The following is a 22,495-nucleotide window of genomic DNA, read 5'->3' as shown; positions in this document are numbered from 1 at the left end:
TTGCATCCCAGTGCCGATGATTTGAGGATTTATGTATGGGTGCAATGCCTCTACATAAATCCTGTGCACATCAGAGCCCCTCAGTGTGAACAAAGTAAAACCTACGCCAGCTCAGAGCTGGCATAGGATTCACTTAAATTTTTCCAGCAGAAAAATAATCATTGTGTCGCACACAGAGACCACCCCCTTCCCACCTCTCTGACGCAAGGAGATCAGATGGGCCAGATGTAAATAAAATACTCTGAAAAAAAAGCACTTGCGAATATTTTTATGTGCATCAGGCCCTTCCACGCCATAAAAAGGCATTTTAGCCTTATAATAATAAATGTTTTCCTGAGTTTATAGCACCCAATGGCAGATACTGTTTTTACTGATCTCAGTGGGTTGGTATACAGTAACACACTATAGGGGACATTATAAGGCTAAAATGCCTTTTTATGAAGCAGATGGGCCTGATGCACGTAAAAATATTCACAAACATTTTTTGCGAATATGTTTCATATTGGGCCCATCTGTGCCACAGGGGCAGAACAGGGGGTGCAAACTCTGCGTGTGCCGTATTTAATGTATGCAGCCAATTAGTGCACGGCCCCACCACAGTCACTGTTTTGCTGCGCGTGGACCTCCAGGAGCCTCAGATGCAGCTGAAGCATGGAACAGGTAATGTATCATCCCGGCGGCAGTGGATTAATAGGGCTGGGACTTACATAGTCGCAGCAGGACGACAATCCCACTGAGTATGTAACCACACTGAAAGTGACAGGAGAGGTATCAGCAGCGGATTTCGCTGCAGACTCGCAGCGTGAATTCCGGTGTGGATACGTCCAGTGTGGATCTAGCCTAAAGTGGCCAACCCCTCTAAATAGATAAAAAAATTTTAGTGTTCAAAGCATTACCACCACGCTAAAGCCTTCTGCTTTCCGGCGGTGAGAATTCCTGTGGATGAATACTTCCAAGCCATGGATTGAGGGGAGGCAAACGCCAGGGAGCAAAAGGCTTCAGTCGTCTTCTGCTCCCCAGACAACCCTTCTAACAGCTATGTAACCGTGTCAGTAGTTTGGAGTGTAAATTGCAGCTGATTCACTTAAAAGCATTACTGTCACGTAAAGAAAAAACCTTTTGACAGGTCAAAAGTCTTAATCAGTTGGGATCTTAGTCCTGAGACCCTTTAAGATGTCATCCCTTAGGTACTAAATGTTTTTATACTCATTGGGGAGATTTATCAAAGGTTGTAAAATTTAGACTGGTGCAAACTACCCACAGCAACCAATCACAGCTCAGCTTTAGGCAGTGCTGAAAGGAAAGCTGAGCTGTGATTGGTTGCTGTGGGCAGTTTGCACCAGTCTAAATTTTACACCCTTTAATAAATCTCCCCCATCATGTTGAAAGTCTTTCTACGCATATATCCTGTGCAGAGTTTAGAACCTGCTTTTATGCTTTATGTTCACAGCTGCAAAGTAAGCTTTTGCTGCTGACCTTTTAATTACTAGGACTTTCAGCCCAAAAGGATTCCACAGGCTTTTTATGCCAACTGTGCCACAATGTCAGTGCAACACTGATGTGCCATTACTGTCAGGCAGTGGGTGTTTCATATGGAGTTTCTCCCTGCAGATTGTAATAGCAGGGTAAAATGACTACAACACTGCCAAGCGGCAAGTATGCTTCCCTATAGGATGGCTGGATGCAGTGGTTCAAGCTGTAATATGTTACGCACAATTCTAGAAGTAGCATATGCCCTATGAATGTGTGATCATGCTGTTCAACTGTGACTGAAAACTTTAAAATTAAAAAAGGGAAGGCATTATGACAAGGCATAATAACAAAATAGTGTAAGGCTTTGTTCCCATAGTATTTTTGGACAGTATTTTGCAATCAAAACCAAGAGTGGATTGAAAACATAGAAAGGCTATGTTCACACACTGTTAAAATTTAGTGGATGTCCGTCATTTAATAGCAAATAATTGCCGTTATTTTTAAACAACTGCCGTTGTTTTGAAATAACATCCATTATTTGCCATAAAATGACAGACATCCACTAAATTTCAACAGTGTGTGAACATAGCCTTTCTGTGTTTTCAATCCACTCTTGGTTTTGATTGCAAAATACTGTCCAAAAATACTATGGGAAAAAAGACTTAAACCAAGCATACTGCACCGTCCACCAACCCTTAAGTTTATCACTAATGCACACCCTCAGGTCCAGGAGCTCTACCTTTCTTTACAGTAGTAAACATTTCCAAGCAAATCATTCTGGTGCTCAAGAAAAAAAAAGTTCATATACTGTATCTACATACAATACAATGACAAATCCATAATCTAGAAAATAATTCATACAAATAATGAATTTGAACTTTATTGCTCCTGGTGAAAATTCCAAATTCATATGCCAACATTTTTTTTCTAAAAATATATATAGATCAAAATGTACATTTGTTACAAGACCATTACAAATCTATACACGTTGAAATCTTGGCAGTTTCCATATAAATGAACTATCATTTTACACTTTAAGAAACAACTTTATGGGGGAGAGTTATCAAAAGGGTGTAAAAGTTAGACTGGTGCAAACTACCCACAGCAACCAATCACAGCTCAGCTTTAGGCAGTGCTGAAAGGAAAGCTGAGCTTTGATTGGTTGTTGTGGGCAGTTTGCACCAGTCTAAGTTTTACACCCTTTGATAAATCTCCCCCTATGGGTTAAGATGTGGACATGAACAATTATACAAATCTTTTAAAAAAATGGAAAGAGAGGGATTCTTTCACTTAAAAAAATGTATCTAATTACTTTTTAAGGCGTAAACCCTGAGGAGAACTTTAAGTCACTTAACATTCCAAAACTGCCATCTTGTGAGTCCTACTGAGGATATATGTACAGTTTGGTCAGAAACTTCAGAGGCTACAAGATTTCCTTATGGTCTTTAGGGCTCCACAGTATTTCAAGAAAAATTCCAATAAATCTTCCGGACAAAGTTAGTTGTTTTCCTGGGATTGTGCAGTTGCCTGAAAATAAGAAAGCAAAACATTAATTCTGGGAGATGAGAGAATAAGAATATTTACCCCTATTATAAAGTTATCAGACACTTGTTACACTCAACTTCTAGGTAAAAATATGTAACAGAAGATAAAGACGATCTTTATAGATTCATTGTCATATGGATCTAGATTTTGCATTACCAGATTTAAATTAATACCAACCATCTACACATCTACATAGTTACTGTCACCCTTCCATTAGGGTACATGATTATTGGATTTAAAGACAGCTATTTTTCTCTGTTATTCTAGGGCTAAACGACCATTGCAAACCAACATTTACCTAATACAAGGATGGGGAACCTTCGGCCCTCCTGCTGTTGCAAAGCTACAATTCCTGGACAGCCAAAGCTACACACATACATATTGTCGAAAATGATAATTTGTCCAAACACCTACAGATTGGAGAGCTTACACCTAGTGGTCACTTTAAATGATTGTGGTACCAGATGAATGTGAATATGAATCCACTTTACCACTTTAGGACCACTTATTATGAGCTATATGTAGACTGATCAATATATTTATCACTAGGAAGGTGTTTGGCTTCTGTAATACTATTCATCCACTTCCTTCTAAAGTAAATCAAGTAAACTTGCCACAACCATTAGGATTACTCACCAGTGGAGTCCGTTCACCATATTTGCTCCAGAAAGTCATTTTAACTGTATTTTTGTGTCCTGTTCGCTGGTCAAAAGTTTGGCAATGGTCAAATGGAGGGCTGTACAGGTGTAGGCTCACAGCAGTCTCTGTGTGACTAGGGTTTTCTACTCTATGAAGACCAATTGAGTCTGAAAGTACAAAGAAAGTGAAAATGAAGTAAATAGTAAATTATGGAAAGGTAGTAAATACATTAAAAAATTGTTAAAATATATTAATATATTTTCCCAATACTACCACCACAAGATAGATAACTTGCTAATATAGTGTTATCACACACTGTGCTGGCTTCAAGAAGTTTTTCTTTTGTTAGATGTGCCTCTCAGTTATGTACTGTAATTCTTTTATTTTCAATGTGGTACAGCTTATCCTTTTCTCCCTAGACAATGCATCTTTAGTGGTCTCAGAATGCTTGGCTGTATCTAGGCTCTAAACCTTAGCCCCACCCTGAGTAATATCACCTCTGACCAGCCCATCCAGCCTACATCACTATCTCCCGCTTATATACACATATATATCTATCTTTATTCGGACATTTAGGGACAAATTAAGTGTTTTTACAGCATGTCACCCTGTTCTGAACAATGCCTCAGTTGGAGGAGCTGCCAGGGAATGAACACAGCAGGTTCTGCAGATATGACTTTAGAGAAGTAGTCTGCTGGGTATTGAAAGGTCCTGTAAGTTCTGGTAGGAAACTTGCAGGAGTGTTTGGGGGCAGGGGGATACAGGAAGGCATGGTGGCGAAGCTGCAACAACTGCCTAACCAGATCTTCGTAAAGTGACTTTTTGTTCCTGGCGTCAAAAGTAATAGGTTGTCAATCCTTAAAAAATTCCTCAATATTAGACTGGCAGATCACCATTCCTCAGCATCTACACCTATCCATTGTTTTAGGAGGCTGTAGCACTCTTCAGTGTTTACCAGCTTATGTATCTGTTTTACTGTACGTTGAGTGGTGGCAGTGCACCGTTAGAAATTTTATTTTGGTGGACTTTCAAACAACTGAAATCAACAGAACATGCGATTGTAAGAAACTCTGTAATAGTTTTTATAAGGCTAAAGAGCTTCATTCTGTATTAAAAAGTGGTTTTCCAGGCTCTCCTTACTACTTATCTGTTGCAGAGAAGCAAAGTGAGGACAAGGTTTGCTGTGTTCAGTAGGGCTGTTTGTCTGCTCTTCCTGCTCACTCATCCCCTCCATAGGTTATAATGGATACAGCAACACAGTCTTCACTTTGCTTCTCTGTAATATAGACAACTTTGGCTTGATAAGTAACAGATAAGAAGGGGGGGGGGCTGGAAAACAAAGTAAGAATTAAGTAAAGAATGAAGCACTTTTGCAAAAAATAAAAATCTATTTGTACTATTTGAAACAATTTCTGCAAAGTTGTTTGAAATGACATCCACTTTAATGTGAACACGGCCTAAAATAGTCTAGTAGAGAAGACTAATGGGGTCTTTAATCATTCTGCGTTTAGACTTTTAATCCCACAGGAACTTTGTGTACACACTGTACTCGAGTCCACTTTTTTTTATAGCCTTGACATAGTATGTTCTAAATTTCTCCGTAATCTGTATTGTACTTTGGGATGTGAAGATTCCACGCACTGAACAAGATACCTTTTATTGATCCAGACTAGAATGTGAAGTTACATATATTATTACTAACATGTTTGTTTGCTTTAACTTCTTTACTGGTGATTGGTTTTATGAGGGGAGTGACTCAAGTGGGGCGGGTTCCTTGTGCACAAGGGAGATAAAGCAGATACAAAATAATCTTACCTTGGACATAAACCTTCTGATAGGAGTACTATGAAGCAACATCTTACAGATTACTGTATGATTATATTAAAGGGAAAAAATAGTTTATCTGCCATTACCATGTCACCCTTAGATGAACTGTCTGTACAACTATGCAAAGAAAAAAAGGCCTTTGCGTAAGCACATTAAAGGTCATATTAAGCTAAACGATTACGTCTGTTACAGCCGATAATCGTCTTGTGTAATAGAAGTCAACGATCAGCTGACATGAGCCTGATACTACAGGATTATGAACTGATTGTGAGTACATAGTAAATAGATAATTTTAGTTTCTTAAGGTATAAAGAACCATCTCCAATAATTCCCTGCTGTCCAGTTGTTAATGCAGGCTGCTATTGGACCCTAAAAAGTGTGGTTAGATTCAGATTCAGACCATATCAGATTCACCAGTAACAGGATAGCCTATGGTCTGGTCATCATTAGGAAACTGGTTAAAGCAGACAAACCCTTTACGATACAACAAATGTGAAAGAAATAAGGTTAAGTTACAATAATTTGCAAGTTTTACAATAAAGAGCTAGTGCAACATGCACTCTGGGAATTACCATTGATGTAGGCGCACTGGTTCAGCTTTAGCACTCCTTCTGACTTCTTTACCATTGCTCCATTTGATTTTTTCTGGGGCCAGTCATACAGTGTCTCTTTGAGGTTGCCCTGGAGTATCTTCAGGAAGCAGTGCGAGTTGGTGTGATCATGGATACTGCTGCATGAGGGAAGAAAGTCATCCAGTGAAAATAAAAATTTTATATCCAGTAATCTAAAAAAAAAAAGTTTCTCTTTCTCTCTAGGAACAGGTCTTTTTTGATCATTATTATTAAAATATAGCAACAAATATATAAGGAATTCACTTAGAGAACATGAAACTACTAGTCCTGTTTCTTCAAGGTGATCAAATTATCAACCAAAATATAAAGAATGCTTTGTAATAACCTGTTACATTATTTCTTTAAAATATTATGGTAATAGGGAAAGTTACAAGTGGAGAGACCCCTTTGTATCGAGGCCAAAATCACAAAATCAGCAGTTTGTAGACTGTATTCTTAAGCCCCTATCACATGGGGTGATATTGAGGAGCAAAAGAGCGCTGTTCGTGCTTGTTTGCTCCACGTTCACTGCTTGCTGCCGACGCGTGTAAAGAGCGGGTAAGAGCCGAGGTGGGCCGCCCGGGTGATCGCTAGATCGTTCGGGCAGCCCATAGAAGATAGCAGTGGTCTGCTGCTGCTTCCATTCCACGGGGTGGAGGCAGCAAATCATTACTATCCTGGTCTTTTGTCTTTCAATACGTTGAAAGACAAACGACAGCAACGATCAGCCGACATAGTTTATGTCGGCTGATCGTTGTCTTCTATTCCACCAGACCGATAATAGATAATAGCATGCTTGATAATGATCTTCTGAGAAGATCGAAACGTTGCATCTCCTGTATTTTTTGCACTTTTTGTAATAAACTACATCTCTTTTCACATATGCTGGCGTGCTGCGGAATATCTTTGCATACTTTTGGGGACCCCCAAGCCAGGGGACTGACTCTGTGCAGCACCCGCCTCATGAGGATTTAGATGTGCGGCTTCCTCCTGCTTCTCTCTCATATATATATATATATATATATATATATATATATATATATATATATATATATGAGACACAGTTGTACCATGGTTTAAGAGTAACTTGGTTTAAGAGCGTTTTGGTTTAAGAGCTCCCTGTACTGGGTGGGAGGGGGAGTGGGGGAGCAGCATGGTCTGCATAGCGTGGCCTACAGCACTGTACTCTGACCCAGGAAGTCTCCCTCACCTTCCAAACCATAGCAGATCCACTTCAGGCTTGGGCTTACATCAGGGGACAGGACTGTGGAGGTAATCCCTTCATAGCTGTAACCCCTCTCTCCCCAGACAGAGAGCGCTGCATGTGTGTGCCCACATCTGTCCTGCTCATTCCTTCATGCTCCCTGTAGTCTCTGTCAGCCCTTGTGTTTCCCATCCTCTCCATTACTGTACAGTAACTTATAATATCATATATTCTGCGGTTTCTGAATTTGTTTCATTTGTTTTACATGTTATTCTGAATAATAAATTATTATTTTGGGGGTGTGGAACCAATTGTCTGCATATCAGTGATTTCTTATGGAAAAATTTGCTTTGGTTTAAGAGTGATTTGGATAACAAGCATGGCCCCGGAACGAATTATGCTCATAAACCAAGGTACCACTGTAATATTATATATAATGTAATCCCAACTGTATAAAAGTTCTGTCTATTGTGTTTCCCATTCATATATGCAGCAACTTTCAATACTTCAAAACTCTGCTGGTTTTGTGCGGAACCCACAGTGGTTTCCTTTCATTCAATTGTCTGACACCCGACCTAACAGCATAGTTCTTTATAACTGATCTGAGCTTCCAATATCCACTGTTCTCTGGTAACAAAAGTTAAAGAAAATTTAGAATTTACTTTCCTATTAAAATAGCCAAAAGAACATGATGTAATGCAAACATGATAAAAGATAAGTAAAGCAAATGATTTACAGAGTTAGCCAACTTTCTTTTACAATATTGTACATTTCCACATGTCATTAAAAGGGAACAATTGTGCAGATATGGTTCCCTGCTGCATGGTATAGCTCCGCTGTGCAGCCCGAAGCTACCAGCCACGGCTGCAGCAGTACCTTTGCAGTGAGGGGAAAAAAATAGTTTTATTCCCCCGCCCAATGACAGGAGAGGCGCGGCAAATAGTCACCTGGGCAGTGAGCCACCCGTGACTAGTCACAGCTCTAGTTACCAGCTGTGGCTGGTAGCTTCGGGGAGTTGCACAGCATAGCTATACAGCAGGGAATCATATCAGCACAATTGTGCTTACTGGTTCCCTTTAAATAAGTTAACCAGAAAAATACTTTAATGTTTAAAACTGCTTGAGGCATTTCTCCCACCTGTACTTTAGCAAATGACTGGCTAAGCTGGCACTATATAATCAGGACAACTCTCTCCCACCATGTAATTTGACAGCAGACCAGTACTCTTTTTGGTACCATGAGAAGTTTGAATTTTATTTCCGGGTAACCTCTTTAAAGGGGGGAGTTTTTCCTAAGAGCTTACACAAATGGCTTGTATTGAGTACAATATTCCTTTAAAGTTGTTTGTTTTTTTTAAATTACGAGTAAACAAAAAGGCTAGTTACAGTATATAATATTTGGAATGGTTTATCGTTCAGCCAACTGGCTTACCAGTTTCATTGGATTCAGGCAGCCATAATGTGGCCATATTTTGTATATCATATTATGGCTGCATGACTAAAATATTTTGCAGTCCAACTAAACCGAATTCAAACCAGCAGGTTAAAAGCATCTAATCTGCTGTCCTTATAGCGCACAAGGCATTTAAGATGAAGGTAATTTTTTTTTTTACCTTGATGCTCAGCGGAGTTTTCTGGAAATTCGTAGTTTACTTGATATGTAAATAAGGCTGTGTGGTGCACGGGGGATGGGTCTACTGCCCTCAGTGCACCAATCCACCCTTCCTAATGAATAATAGGCAGTGCTCTGCAGTGACATCACTCGGGTGATCATTGCTGCAGAGTGCTGAATGAATATATTCAAAACATGGGCGGGTGGGACCACCTCATTTACATATGAACTTAAAGGGGTTAGCAAAACATGGCCACATTCTTCCAGAGACAGCACCACTCTCGTCTCCAGTTTAGGTGTGCTTTGCAATTAGGCTCCATTCACTTCAATGGAATAGAGTTACGAAACCCAACCCAAACTGGAAACAAGAGTGATGCTTGCTCTGGAAGAAGGCGGACATGGATAACCAATTAACTACGAATTTCCCAAAAATGGCACCAAAGATCAAGGTAAGAAACTTACCTTTATCCTCAGGTTAGCACGTGCACTGCAGATTTGCTGAACAGGAATTGCATGTGCCGACCCCAAACAGTGGTAACAGTGGGAGAACAGCCATGGCAACTATAGTTATGCTTCAGTCTGAGCATGTTTAATAAATTAAATACAGTAACGAACAAACATATCACATATCTTACAGTAGCAGACGTTACTGTAGAACTGTAAAATAAGAAGTTTTATCAGAGGTTGTCACTACTAGAGCAGTCTCCTTATCCATGTAACAAATGATTCTTTTTCCCAGCATACCTTGAACTTGTACCTAGATGTAATTTCTCTTAAGTCTATAGTCTGCTATGTTCACCTTTCAACTGTCTAGCATTGCAAAATATCATGTAAGCAGTTTGAAAAATAAACAAATTGTTTGACAGTTCTCACTGGGTGTGTGAAGCTTTCCTCCTACTGAGGGGCATTTATTTACTTTCTATTGCATTACATTTATATTATCTCAGTGCAGTACTATTTATTACTATCAGTTTAATCCTTATCTTATCTAAAATATTTAGAAACATACATAAGCCAACAAACAATTTTCTTATTCTCGCCCCCCTACCCCCCACAATGCCCTGCACATACTTGTAGGGACTAGAAGACAGGGTTAACAAGGAGGCCAGTGTTAGTGATAAGCAGAGAAACACTAGCAATAATAAGATAATGGTCTTTAGATAAGGCCACATTGATCTAGAGTGACTTGGATAATGTCATTACATCATGGAATGAGCGATAACCACTCAACAGCTTCACTCCATAACAGACTGGTGCACAGGGGTACAACTATAAGGAGTGCAGAGGTTGTAGCTACACTTAAATGGGTAGTTCACAAAAAAAAAATAATAATAATCTTTCAAATCAACTGGTGCCAGAGATTTGTAATTTACTTTCAGTAAACTTGGCAGCATTGGGAGGAGTAAAAGTTTTGACACAAGAGGAGGTATACATTAAAGTATGGCAAGCAATTAAAAGGGTGTGTAAAGTTAAGGGGAAGTGGTTATCTTTCTCTCCTATTTGGGGTAATGTTTATTTTAAGGAATTTTTTGGTATGGACACATTTCTACATTATTAGAGGGGTTAAGTATATTCCTCAGAGCTATCATATAAAATGGTAAGATGTTTTCTTTTGCTGAGTTCCAAGAGAGATATTCACTTGTAGAATCACAAAAAATATGGTATTACCAATTATCGCACGCCTCTAGAGCGACAGAGGTTGAAATTAAGTGGGATGTAGTTTCACATAAAGTAATAGACTATATTAGAGATCCTCCTCAAGGTAGGAGACACTTAGGGGTGATCTATAGGATGTTAGTCAGTAAGAGAGAAGCTGTTGTACTTAGGAAGACAAGAGAAAAATGGGAGTTAAGAATAGAAATTATTGCAGATGAGGTTTGGAATCATGCAGTATCTAACATACAGAGTAGTTCTGTTAATACAGCTCATAGACTTGTTCAGCTTATGTTTTTATATAGATTATATCCATCCCCCCTGGACCTGTTCCGGAGGAAGGGTAGATCTGACTCAGAGTGTCCTAGATGTCATCTTGAGGGGGCGGACTTTTTTCATCTACTTTGTGAGTGCCCCTTCATTCAGGGTTTTTGGGACAAGGGTAAAGATCACCTTCATAGATTTAAAATCCTAGTATTGGACCCAGATATACCTACTCTGCTTCTTGGTGCACTCCCACCGGATGGGAAAATATGCTCCCTCCTAAACAAGCTTTTGGCTTTGGCAAACGTCGTAATAGCCAAGAAATGGTTTTCTGATGCCCCGCCCGGACTACAGGAGTGGGTGGGGTTGGCTAACAGAATGTGTAGATTTGAGGAGTATAAAGCCAAAACATGTTCTACTAAGGCTGTTAAAAAACACTAAAAGATTTGGGGAAGTTGGAAGTGTTTGGAATTATTTTATTTTTTTCTTTTCTCTTTCTCCCCTCCTGGGGTGGTAGGACGGGTTGGGGAGATTCATTCTTATATGAAGGGGCTCTGGAAAAGTCACTTTTGTTGATAATGTTTCTAACATGAAAATTAGTTGGAAAATAATAAAATATTTATGTAAATTAAAAAAAAAAAACTTGGAAACTTCCTATAGAAAACTTCTCCTGCTCTCCAGACTGAAAATAATGCCACTTCCTGCAGGACATACAGCAGCTGATAAGTACAGTTGTACCTTGGTTCTCAAACTGCTTGGAACTCAAATTGTATTTTCAAGTTTGCTTTGGTTCTCAAACTCTGCTCGGTTCTCAAACACTTTTACTACTCGGTATCTAAACGTTTTTCTGAGCATGGATGGTGGGGAGTAACTAGTGAGTTTAGCACTGGTGAGGCTTCACATACAGTACAGTTCTCTATAAGACTGCTGGAGTGCATATACAGTACAGTAGTAGTACAGGCAGTGCACCACCATCTCCCATCCTGTACTGTATAAGACTGCTGGAGTGCATATACAGTACAGTAGTAGTACAGTCAGTGCACCACCATCTCCCATCCTGTACTGTATAAGACTGCTGGAGTGCATATAGAGTACAGTAGTAGTACAGTCAGTGCACCACCATCTCCTATCCTGTACTGTATAAGATTGCTGGAGTGCATATACAGTACAGTAGTAGTACAGTCAGTGCACCACCATCTCCTATCCTGTACTGTATAAAGGCTCTATTCATACGTCCTGTTCATGTCCTTAATTGCGGATCCGCAATAATATAGGACCAATGTATTTCAATGGACCTATACACACATCCGTGTTGTGTACTGGGCTGCAATCCGTTCCGCAAAAAAAAAAGGACAGACCCTAGTACGGACAGTAACTGACACATCCAATACAACTCTATGGGGTCTGTATTTTACTGAAGCAATACGGATGCAATACGGATGCAATACGGACTGAATTTGCGGATTGTATACTGACTGAAATTTGCAGATTGGAAAAATATACTGACGTGTGAATAGACCCTAAGACTGCTGAAAAGAAACAAAATTGCCCCTGGTCTTCACGCTATGTATAAACGCTCTGTATCACAACAAGTTCCAACAACTGTGAAGATCACTCAGTTTAAAACTATAACTTTTATTTATTTTTATTTTTTTAAAGAATAAATGTGCAATGAAGTGTAATTAAAACTGAGGACATAGAGATAGACTAAGGGTAAATATCAAGGACTGTATAAGACTGCTGGAGTGCATATACAGTACAGTAGTAGTACAGTCAGTGCACCACCATCTCCCATCCTGTACTGTATAAGACTGCTGGAGTGCATATACAGTACAGTAGTAGTACAGTCAGTGCACCACCATCTTATATGTTACAGAGCTGGGGGGGGGGGGGACTCTATACTGTAAAGGATGAGTGAAGAGTTAGTCACTACTTTACTATAATTTCTGGTTTTGTTGAATGTTTCTTGTGTATAATGTACTGTACAGTGTAGTGATGTACTGTACAGTATATAATGCTGGTCTGTAATGTACTGTACAGTAGAGCGCTGTTTTGTCCTGCACTGTTAAGATTAAACTGGGCACTTATCAATGTAATATATGAATACTGTAGGTAATTATTGGTTGGTGCTGGAACCAATTAAACACATTTACATTATTTCCTATGGGAAGACACTGCTCGGTTCTCAAACTGCCTTCCGAAACCAATTAAGTTAAAAAAACGATGTACCACTGTACTTCAAGACATGAGATTTTTTTAATAGAAGTAAATTACCATACAATTTCAATGGTACTAGTAGTGTAGTAGTAATACTAATCTCTCCCTATAAACACAAACAATGTTGATGTGTTATAAAATCTAAAATTATCTCTATGTGCGATATGTGTGTGACAGATAAAATAAAAATATATCCCCCGGTATACCAAACGTGCATTGGGGTGAGCTGGAGGTCAGTGGTCTGCTGACAGCATGCTGGAATGCAGTGTCTGTGATACATTAATAACTTTTTCAGCAGCCATTTTTGTTTATTATTCATTGTATCCTGGTCAGTAAGGTGGTTTACATAACCTAGTGATCCAGGTTTTTCACACTTCTATGTTACACATGGCATTTTAATATTCTGTATGCCCCCATTGTTACTGATATTTTTGTATTCATTTGCTGCTTCACGGGTCCTTATTAGATGCCACTTCTATCTGCACCAAGCACTTTATTGCATTTTTGCACTATAACATATACTTTGTATTGTGCTGCTGTTCTATTAACCATATGACCTTCTACCTCCGTGTTTGGATGTTTTTAACATTTTTATTTAATAGCTGTAGTATTAAAGATTAATTATAATATTCTATATTCGGCATTTAAAAAAAAAAAATGTAACATGGTTAGCTTGAGCTTGGTGCTTTCTATTAGGTTATATACTTGTGATACTCGGGAAGAGACTATAGGTGCTTATTATGAAGTTCATGTATTCTCTATGGAAAGAGAAGGGGTAAGGGTGATGGCACTATCAGAAGCCTGATCGGAGAAAATAAATGCATTCTTCTTTTACAAGGTACATTACAAAGTTTCTTTACTTGAAAACGACAGTTATTACGCAATGTTCTATAATAACGTCTTCCACCACAAGATACATTTTTAGGCAGTGTCTGACTGGGCCACCAGAGGCCCTCCGATAGGCCCCAGCCCCACACGCTGTCTGTCGGGCTGCAGGGACCCCAGACAGTGATGCACTGATGCCGCTCTATTAATGCTGTCATCTGACTGGGCCCTCACTTACCCAGTCAGATGAGAGCAGCTCCCCTCCAGGACACAGGAAGCCTCTTCAGGATCCCGTTATCCGAAGCTGTCCCCCCAGCATGCCCAGTCATCCCCAGTCACCCCCAGCTATCCCGTTACCCCCAGCTATCCCGTTACCCCCAGCTATCCCGTTACCCCCAGCTATCCCATTACCCCCAGCTATCCCGTTACCCCCAGCTGTCACCCCCAGCATCCCCAGTCAGCCCAGGCACCCCCAGCTGTCACCCATGCTCCATCGTGTGACCTGACATGTTCTGTAAGGCCGCTATTCAATGAATACTGTGAGTATATACGCTCCAGCCAGGATTCCATTCATTCACATACAACGTATGTTTAGCATAAATCACGGCCGTTGTTGCAAATTGCTAAACATATGTTGTGTGAACATGGCCTTGAATAGTTTTTTTTACACTTTGTAAAATTGAAGTATTTTGCTTGAGTGGATCATCTGACAAAAAAACCTGGTCTATGGCCATCTTAAAATGTATCAGCACACCATCATTTCATCTCTAGGCCAGTTTAATTGGTACTTAAAGTTTTCTATTTAGAGCGCAGCTCCTTTCAGATTTGTCACTGAACTGCCTTATCTTGAGGAAGTGTGTTTGGCAGACTCGATCGTAGAGTTTTTGATTTTCCACTAAATCAATAAGTTATGGCTTCATATAATAGCATACGTGCCAACAATTCCAGTTCTTGTGGGGAAAACCCAGGAACTGGGCTGCGAAACGGACAATGTTGTTGACATTTTGGGGACGATGTCAGGATTTTTAAATGCTGGCAAGTATGTAAAGATAAATGACAATTCTGAATGTTTTACCTGCCATTTCCTTCACCCCAGCAGAGAATCATGAGATTAAACTTCCCATTTCCTTCATCCACTAAGTTTCTGGTGTACCTGCAAACCAAACACAGATACATTACAATAAAAAAAATGTTCTATTACCAACTCCTAGTGTTGCTTGTCAGGAGTCATCAAACAGGAAAATACAGTAAACAAGAGGCCAACAATAATACAGATTATATCCATATACAAACCATTAAGATGCAGGTGAGCTATTCATATGGTCAAAGGCCAAGGGAAAGCAGTCAAGACCCCAGGCTACTGAAAGTCAGGGGTCTTTTGCCAACCAACATAACAAGGATCAGGTTAACAGATGTAAATACTTAACCCAATGTCTGCCACCATTGGCTAAGGCTGGTTTCATGCTGCGTTAGAGGGTCTGTCATAGGTATACTTTGGCATCCTTCTAACAGAGGGATGCAGACATAATGCAAAAGGCCCATTCACTCTTAGCGCTAGTGACTACATTTGGGCCACTTCCTTAATCTACTATACTATATTGTAATACATTATCCATATAATATGGGTGACCATTTATCTAATAACTTAATGTATTTAGTAAGCATTTAGAAGTAGTACATGAGTATCAAGACAATTGTACCATTAATAACCTTCAAAGTACAATGTTCTTAATTCGCCTATTTTAAGAGGTACACTCTGTGCCCACTTAAACCTTAAAACTACAGAGAACAAAGGAATGAGAGAGAACTAGAACACACTGTATGTTATAGTGGACGACCCAACCCGATTCCTCTTACATTTCTTTTATGTAATTGTCAACATTGGACTAAGCTACCAAATAATTAATTTATTACTTAACCCCAAGGTTTAGCTGCTCTTTTCAAATAATAGATATTGTCTATGGGCTGCACAATCTGTAACAAATCTGTAGCAAAAAGATTCACTTTTATCAAATCCAAAGTAAATATGTGTTCACTGATCTCCTGACCTGAGATTAGCTTATTACGTTGGTAACCACTGAAAAATAGGTTATAAGCTGTGAAGGTCAGCAGGTTTCCTTGGCTTTGACCAAATGGAAGCTAAATTTTAACTATCCCTCCTGTATTACAAAACTTAAGGCCATTTAGAAAAATTTAGGTCAGGTCCTTCACAATAAGGTGTCATGGTTTCAAATATTTGTAACAAGTCCATGACAACCATTGCTGAGCAGTTTTTAAATGGATCTCAATAGATCCCATTGACTTCAGAAATCAGAGACTGAAACCAGGCCCATACACAGATTTGCAAGGGGTATTTTCGACTCTGCCCTCTGAATAAAGTACACTGTATATACATCCCTCTGAATAAAGTACACTGTATATACATGGCTATGTCTGCATTAATTCTATATGTGGCTTTAAACACTGCCAAACTAGGCAGTGTTTGGAATTGGAGTTGGAATACCCCTTTAAAGTAAATGTTTTATCACCATGTTGTTCTGTATTTCTTAACATAAGGTGGTGACACATTGATTTCAGTATTTTATCTATTATTCTATCTATCTATTGTTATGTGCTTGTCACATTTTATGATAATGTACGCTTTATTAGTCACTACGCTTGCTGTAAAGCAGTCCTTGGGCTGTGGACTTTCTCCACCAATTGCTGATTGACAGTGTTTACCCTATTATTGTTTACAGCTGTGATTCTACATGTCTTAGCAAATTACTATGCAGGTACCTGAAGACGTTTAGCTGAAGAGACAGAAGTTGCTGGATTGCTCTAGATGTCTTAAAAGGACTGCCATTCCAAGCTCGAGGTTATATTAGTGAAATATTACTTTAGAGTCTACTACTGCTTCAGGGAGAAATGCTAAATATATCTATATAAAACCTGCAGTGTGCTCATCAGCCCATCGCTCTTGGTAATGTATATATACCTGCACAGCACTTTTTTTTGTAATAACAATCAGGTGATTGTATGGAACAAGAGATTAGAGCCAATGTTCCAGAAAGCTGCCAAGTGCTTCTTGCCAAAAAGTTTTTGACAGTATTTACTGTCTGATTTACGGCAAGCTTAAAAATGCCACCGTACACTTACTGCAGACAGTGACAGAAAAAAGCAAAATGTTCTTGCCTCGCTAGTGTCAGAATGCCTTAGTATTTTTTTTTTTTACTATTATAAAACTTATGGACTTATCTTTTTAGTTATACTTATGAGAAACTCATCAGAAAATATCTAGAACCTGAAGTATATGTAGATACCATATGGACCCAGACTGCTGTAGGGTGTTACTTAAAAATGTAAAACATTGAACATTTACTTTATGTTTGCGTTGACAATAAGCACTAAGGAAGCCAATGGAAAGAATTTATCAGATCTGGCAGCTTATTTAACAAAACATATGTTTTAGCTGCCAGGATATTCTGTACATGGCCCAAGTTTCTGACTCCGTTCATCAGTTCCTTGATGCAGTTTTAACAGGCTTTGGCCGGTCACAAAACCTGTAGAAATCTAAATGTTCTATGTTGTAGCAACAAAAAAAAAAGTTAGAACCAGGTTCACTTACAAGAAGCCTGTTGGATCTGGAGAGTTCTGTTTTAGTACTTGCCTTTTACATAAAGAAACTAATTTTAATGTTTTCGTAGAACTGTGCTGGGTCATTATATAAAAGGGTGGAAAAGCAAAGATGAGGGTTTCCTTTATTCAGAGTTTTCTAAACAGACAAGTTCAGATTTGTGTAAAAAATGAGATGTACTTAAGTGAACTCCAAGAGGGATGCTTGCATGCATCTGTCACTCATCTTTGGCCCTTTATCTGATCAGATCATATTTAACCTAGTAAAATGCGACCATCCATCTGCCGTCACCCAGTGAGTGATGTGCAGAAAAGACTTCTGTAAGAACAAACACTGTCCTCTGAACTATTGCCTCTGGCAGGTACTGGGGGCAAGTGTGGTGCTTTTTTCCAGAAGACAGCAGCTATGTTTTTTAATCCTGAATAATCATTTTAAAGTAAATCTATTAACTGCAATTCATGTTGTAAACTGCTGACACTACCAGATAGCTGTTAGGTCAAGGAGGCACATGATAGCTTGAAGGAGGATTACAGCCAATTTGAACACATTATCTGTTTGGCGTTGTGGACTGCCCCCATGCCTAGCTAAAAGTACACTGGGCCAATCTGGAGGAGCAAGCTAACACTGACCTGACATCTGCGCTCGCTTGCTCCTTGTTCCGTGCCTATTAACAGGGGGGAATGGGGAGAGCTGGGGAAGGGGGCTCCCTGGACAATCTTTAGATCGGCCGGGGAGCCCATAGGGGATAGTGGCGGTCTGCTGCCACCGCACCTATTACCCAGTGCCATTGACTCCATTCTATGGTTAGGCGGATTCCGCCGTCCGCCCGACACACTTAAGAGCTGCAACATTTCACTGATACCTCTTCATTATTGTAATGGCTTTGGGGTTCCACAAATGGCTTTAATTTGTTCTGATCAAGCAGTTTTTATCTACAGTGGTATTGATCTGGTTTGTTTGAATTTTGCACATTAAGGCTATGTTTACACAAGGTATGGACAACAGCCCTTGTTGCATTGAAATCAATGCACAAAGACTGGAAATAGATGATATGTCAATTATTTCCATAGCTGTAGCAAACATCGGCAGTTGCACAATACACTGTGTAAACGACGGCCATTGCATTTCTCTATGCCAAGAATGTCTATTTTAATTGAAAACGGATGTTCTTTCCATAAAAAATTATTTGGGTGAACATAGCCTAATAGTGTTGTAGATCAGTATTACAATATGGCATTCAGGTAACAAGCATACCTGTTGGCCAATTTACACTTATGTTGCTCGCATCAGTAAGCGCTACAATGTTCCTCCTAATGGTATGCTCACACCGGCAAAAACATAAGGTAACAGTTGTTTAAAAAAAACAACTGTCACAGAGGCATAGCAAAAGATTTCATTGGTGGAGACAGCCACCCATCATTAGAATGAGCTGAGCTCTGCTTTTACTTGGTGTTTTCAGCAGCGTTGCGCTGGTTTCACTCATGGCAGTTTTTTGGAAAACTGCCACTGCAGTTTTGGAGCAAAAGCCAGCAGTGGACCCAGCAGGTAGGAGACATACATGCTTCCTTTTTTTTACCAAGTGAATCCACTTCTGGCTTTGGCTCAAAAACTGCAATGGCAGTTTCATATGTGAAACCAGCTTTAGATAGCAGGAAGAAATAGCATTCAGCTAAGCGCTTCTCCCTGCTTATTCTAATGACAGGTGGGTTTCGGCACGCAAGCCCCACTAAGTCTCTAGGACATGTCAAAAATTTAGCAGCCCATGATGTGTAATCTTAGGACTTTACGGAGGTTAAAGGACATGAAGCTGCACAGAGGACTGTGTCAGTAAAGTCCCGCGAAGATTTAAACACATTGATTTTGATACACGCCAGGAGAGTTGAGAGTCCACTGCACAACTTCATGCTCCGTAACCTCCATAGACTACAGTGTGAGAATAAGCCCTTAGGGAGACCACAAAGTGTTACATCAATAAAAAGGCAATAGTTTTTTTTTTTTTAAAGACAGCTGCCGACACAAGTTGTCCCAGTAGCATGTACCTGTCAAAGTTAAGTGGGTAAAAAAATAGCATGCAATAAATAGTGACTAGACAATCAGGAGAGAGAGAAAAAAGAAAGGAAAAAAAACAGGTTAGATCTGGATAAGCAGAGCGTTCAGCCATGCACTGCTGTAAGTCTGAACTGGCAAGATCCAGTGGTTGTGTCAATATCCATGACATATGATTGGCTCCCCAACACACACCCCCTCCACTCCCAGCGAGAACTCTAGAATTCTGTATGTTCTGCGTGGCATGTGCACTGATGTACTCTACTGTGCAGCAAGATGAAGAAAGTGTGAAGAAAAGACAAGACTTACTGTTAATAAGAACACTCTGCCAACATGTAGTGCAAATCCAAGAACTATTACATTAGTTGTGTGTGTATATAGTTAAAACATCTAACACCAAACAGATTTACTTTCGTTGGTTACGCCCTTATATCTGAATGTGAACCCAAAGCAATAGGATTATTCTAGAATGTCACAGCATTCCTTGGTTATAGTCCGTCACTTGAATACACTTTACATGCCAGACAAAATCACCGTGCCAGCTACGTGGCTGGAATGAGAAATTCCCACCACTGAGGAAATGCAAAACATCTGTGAAAAGAGAAAATTCACACATATCCTCTAAGGAATGTGGGTTATATAATGTCAGCATACAAGTCTAACTATGCAACCTTTACCAAAGCATTATGATGGTATTACACATTATTATGTGATGCTTATTGCTCATTATTATGGGAGGTTATGTCAGTTTTTACTCCAGGCTGCCATATGAAAAGAATTCCTCATCTGTCCCTTCAAGTCTGTTATAAGACATTTCCATATGTAAAGTTTTATATCAATTGAGGCAGTCCTGCAAATGAAAGTAATGCAGCTACTAGTTTCCATGGGTTCATGTCATCTAGCATTGGAACAGCAGTATAGGAATTCACTGACACAAATGAAAGAGCTCTGGGACAGCAGCTGTATGGACATGATGTGTCTGTACTAAGAAGCATGCATATGCACACACATTATATCATACAGCTATTGGACCCCCCAACAATCTTTTTCAGGGTTTAATTTTTTTTTTTATCATGTTATAAAGATGCAGCCCTATCAATCACATATAATCCAAATTTAAGGAGGAGACCAGAAAAACCTATTTCATGGTCTTGTATAAGAATCATAAGAAATTACCTGTATGGGTCAAACTTGGCAAATTTCATCCATTCCAGTGGGTTACTTTCATAGGACTCCATGATACTCTGGACTTCCTCTACATTTACATTATCACTGGAAAAGATCTCATGCAGAATCTGAATCAGCTCATCCAGTGTCTGTGGCTTTAACACCTCTGTGTGATCCATACTACAAGTCTGAGCTGAGGAGACCCTTGCACTGAGAAGCCTAGACCACCAGTAGCAGCAGCAGCCTAATCTCACTAACTGAGCAAAGCTGCAGCCCTTCTTGTGTATTTATGCACTCCAACTTGCAGAGGGATGTACCAAGTTTCTTAGGGGAGGCAGGGAGGCTAAGTGCAGTGTTTGTGTCAGGTTCTGCCTCTATCATTAGCTGCTGATAACAAGGACATGTTGATCAGCACACAAACAACAATCTCATGATAAGAGAAATATTTTTTTTGCTTCCCATCAAAGTCAATGACAGTTGTATGTGGGGTTTACTCCTTTTCCCACACACCATCAAAGCCTTGTGTATTCACACCCTGTTCTATAGCTCTTGTCCTGCTGAGCTTTAAAATAGGGGGGAGGGGGGGTGCTTCCATTAATTCAAACCAACTGAGAAGCAAACATCCACTGCCCTGGGCAAACTCAAGACAGGGAGCTGCCTGTACTCCTGCAAAAGTGCAACAATAATCTGCCTGTTTGTGGTTACAATGTATGGACAGAATTATGATTATAAGACATATGGCTAGAACTATTCTATATATATTTACATTTTTCTACAAAGTTGTAGGATTGTATCTAAATTTGTACTTTAGTATATCAAATATTTATACGCACAAATATTTGTACATGAGAGCTGAATCCACATATACATGTTCACATGCTCAAGTGGGTCTAAAATACCGGAAAGGTGCCTCCCCTTCCATTATAGTTCTTCTGTGCATGGAAATTGACCTGTGCTGCTGATTTTAAAGGGGTTATCCAGTGCTACAAAATCATGGCCACTTTCCCCCTACTGTTGTCTCCAGTTTGGGTGGGGTTTTGAAACTCAGTTCCATTGAAGAAAATGGAGCTTTATTGCAAACCACACCTGAACTGGAGACAACAGTAGGGGGAAAAGTGGCCATGTTTTTGTAGCGCTGGATAACCCCTTTAAGTTCACAGCATGTTAGTTTATTTAGCAGAGATGCAATGGATTTGGTAAGGAACTACCACTGTACTTTTAAAAGCAAAACACTAAAAGTGGCTTAAAAAGGAAAAGGAAACATAAAGGAAGACTTGTACTTCCTGTTGGATCCACTTATTCCTTTGGCTCAAAAATTGCAGTGATAGCTTTCCAAAAAAAAACCAAAAAACCCTACAGTATGCGTTAGGCAGCGTGCACACTACGGAATTGCCGCGTATAACCCGCGGCGTATTCCGTCGCTCGTACCCGCACATGGCGGCGCCCATTTCCGCCCGTGCCATAGACACTATTGCATGCACGGGCGAATTACGCATTCGGCAGTATGTGTAATCCGTCCGTGCATACAATAGTGTCTATGGCACGGGCGGAAATGCACGCTGTCGTGTGCGGGTGCGAGCGACAGAATACGCCGCGGGTTATACATGGCAATTCCGTAGTGTGCACGCACCCTCAGAGATTGCATTTAAAAAGAGAGATTTATCTGGCAGATTTTTTAGGTCACAGCCAGAAAAAGACTGTAAACAGAGATCAGGTCATAAAGGAAAGAGTAAGATTTCTCCTCTATTTAAATCCATTCCTGGCTTTGGCTGTAAAAAAATCTGTCAGATAATCTGT

General features: G+C 39.8%; 1 protein-coding gene across 1 annotated transcript; it reads right to left on the bottom strand.

Annotated features, from left to right (window-relative positions):
* Positions 1-2,327: 2,327 nt before the first annotated feature.
* On the bottom strand, positions 2,328-20,966 carry CDO1 (cysteine dioxygenase type 1). The gene is made up of 5 exons (XM_069962687.1): positions 20,708-20,966; positions 14,945-15,022; positions 6,057-6,214; positions 3,655-3,824; positions 2,328-3,000 (listed from the first exon to the last, which is right to left on the bottom strand). The coding sequence occupies exons 1-5, from the start codon at positions 20,875-20,877 to the stop codon at positions 2,971-2,973; spliced, it is 606 nt and encodes a 201-aa protein (XP_069818788.1). The 5' UTR covers positions 20,878-20,966; the 3' UTR covers positions 2,328-2,970.
* Positions 20,967-22,495: the final 1,529 nt, after the last annotated feature.

The sequence above is a fragment of the Dendropsophus ebraccatus genome, chromosome 3 (genome assembly GCF_027789765.1).
Source record: "Dendropsophus ebraccatus isolate aDenEbr1 chromosome 3, aDenEbr1.pat, whole genome shotgun sequence".
Taxonomy (NCBI): domain Eukaryota; kingdom Metazoa; phylum Chordata; class Amphibia; order Anura; family Hylidae; genus Dendropsophus; species Dendropsophus ebraccatus.
The sequence above is the reverse complement of the archived record's forward strand: the minus strand, read 5'-3'. Positions and strand labels throughout refer to the sequence as shown.

Excerpts from the sequence above, each read along its gene's own strand:
- CDO1 (XM_069962687.1), bottom strand. The coding sequence starts at position 20,877 with ATGGATCACACAGAGGTGTTAAAGCCACAGACACTGGATGAGCTGATT. Across the intron at positions 3,825-6,056 it reads CCAGTGCGCCTACATCAATG|ACTCAATTGGTCTTCATAGA; the intron begins GTAATTCCCAGA and ends TTGTACTTTCAG. Across the intron at positions 3,001-3,654 it reads ATGGTGAACGGACTCCACTG|GCAACTGCACAATCCCAGGA; the intron begins GTGAGTAATCCT and ends TCTTATTTTCAG.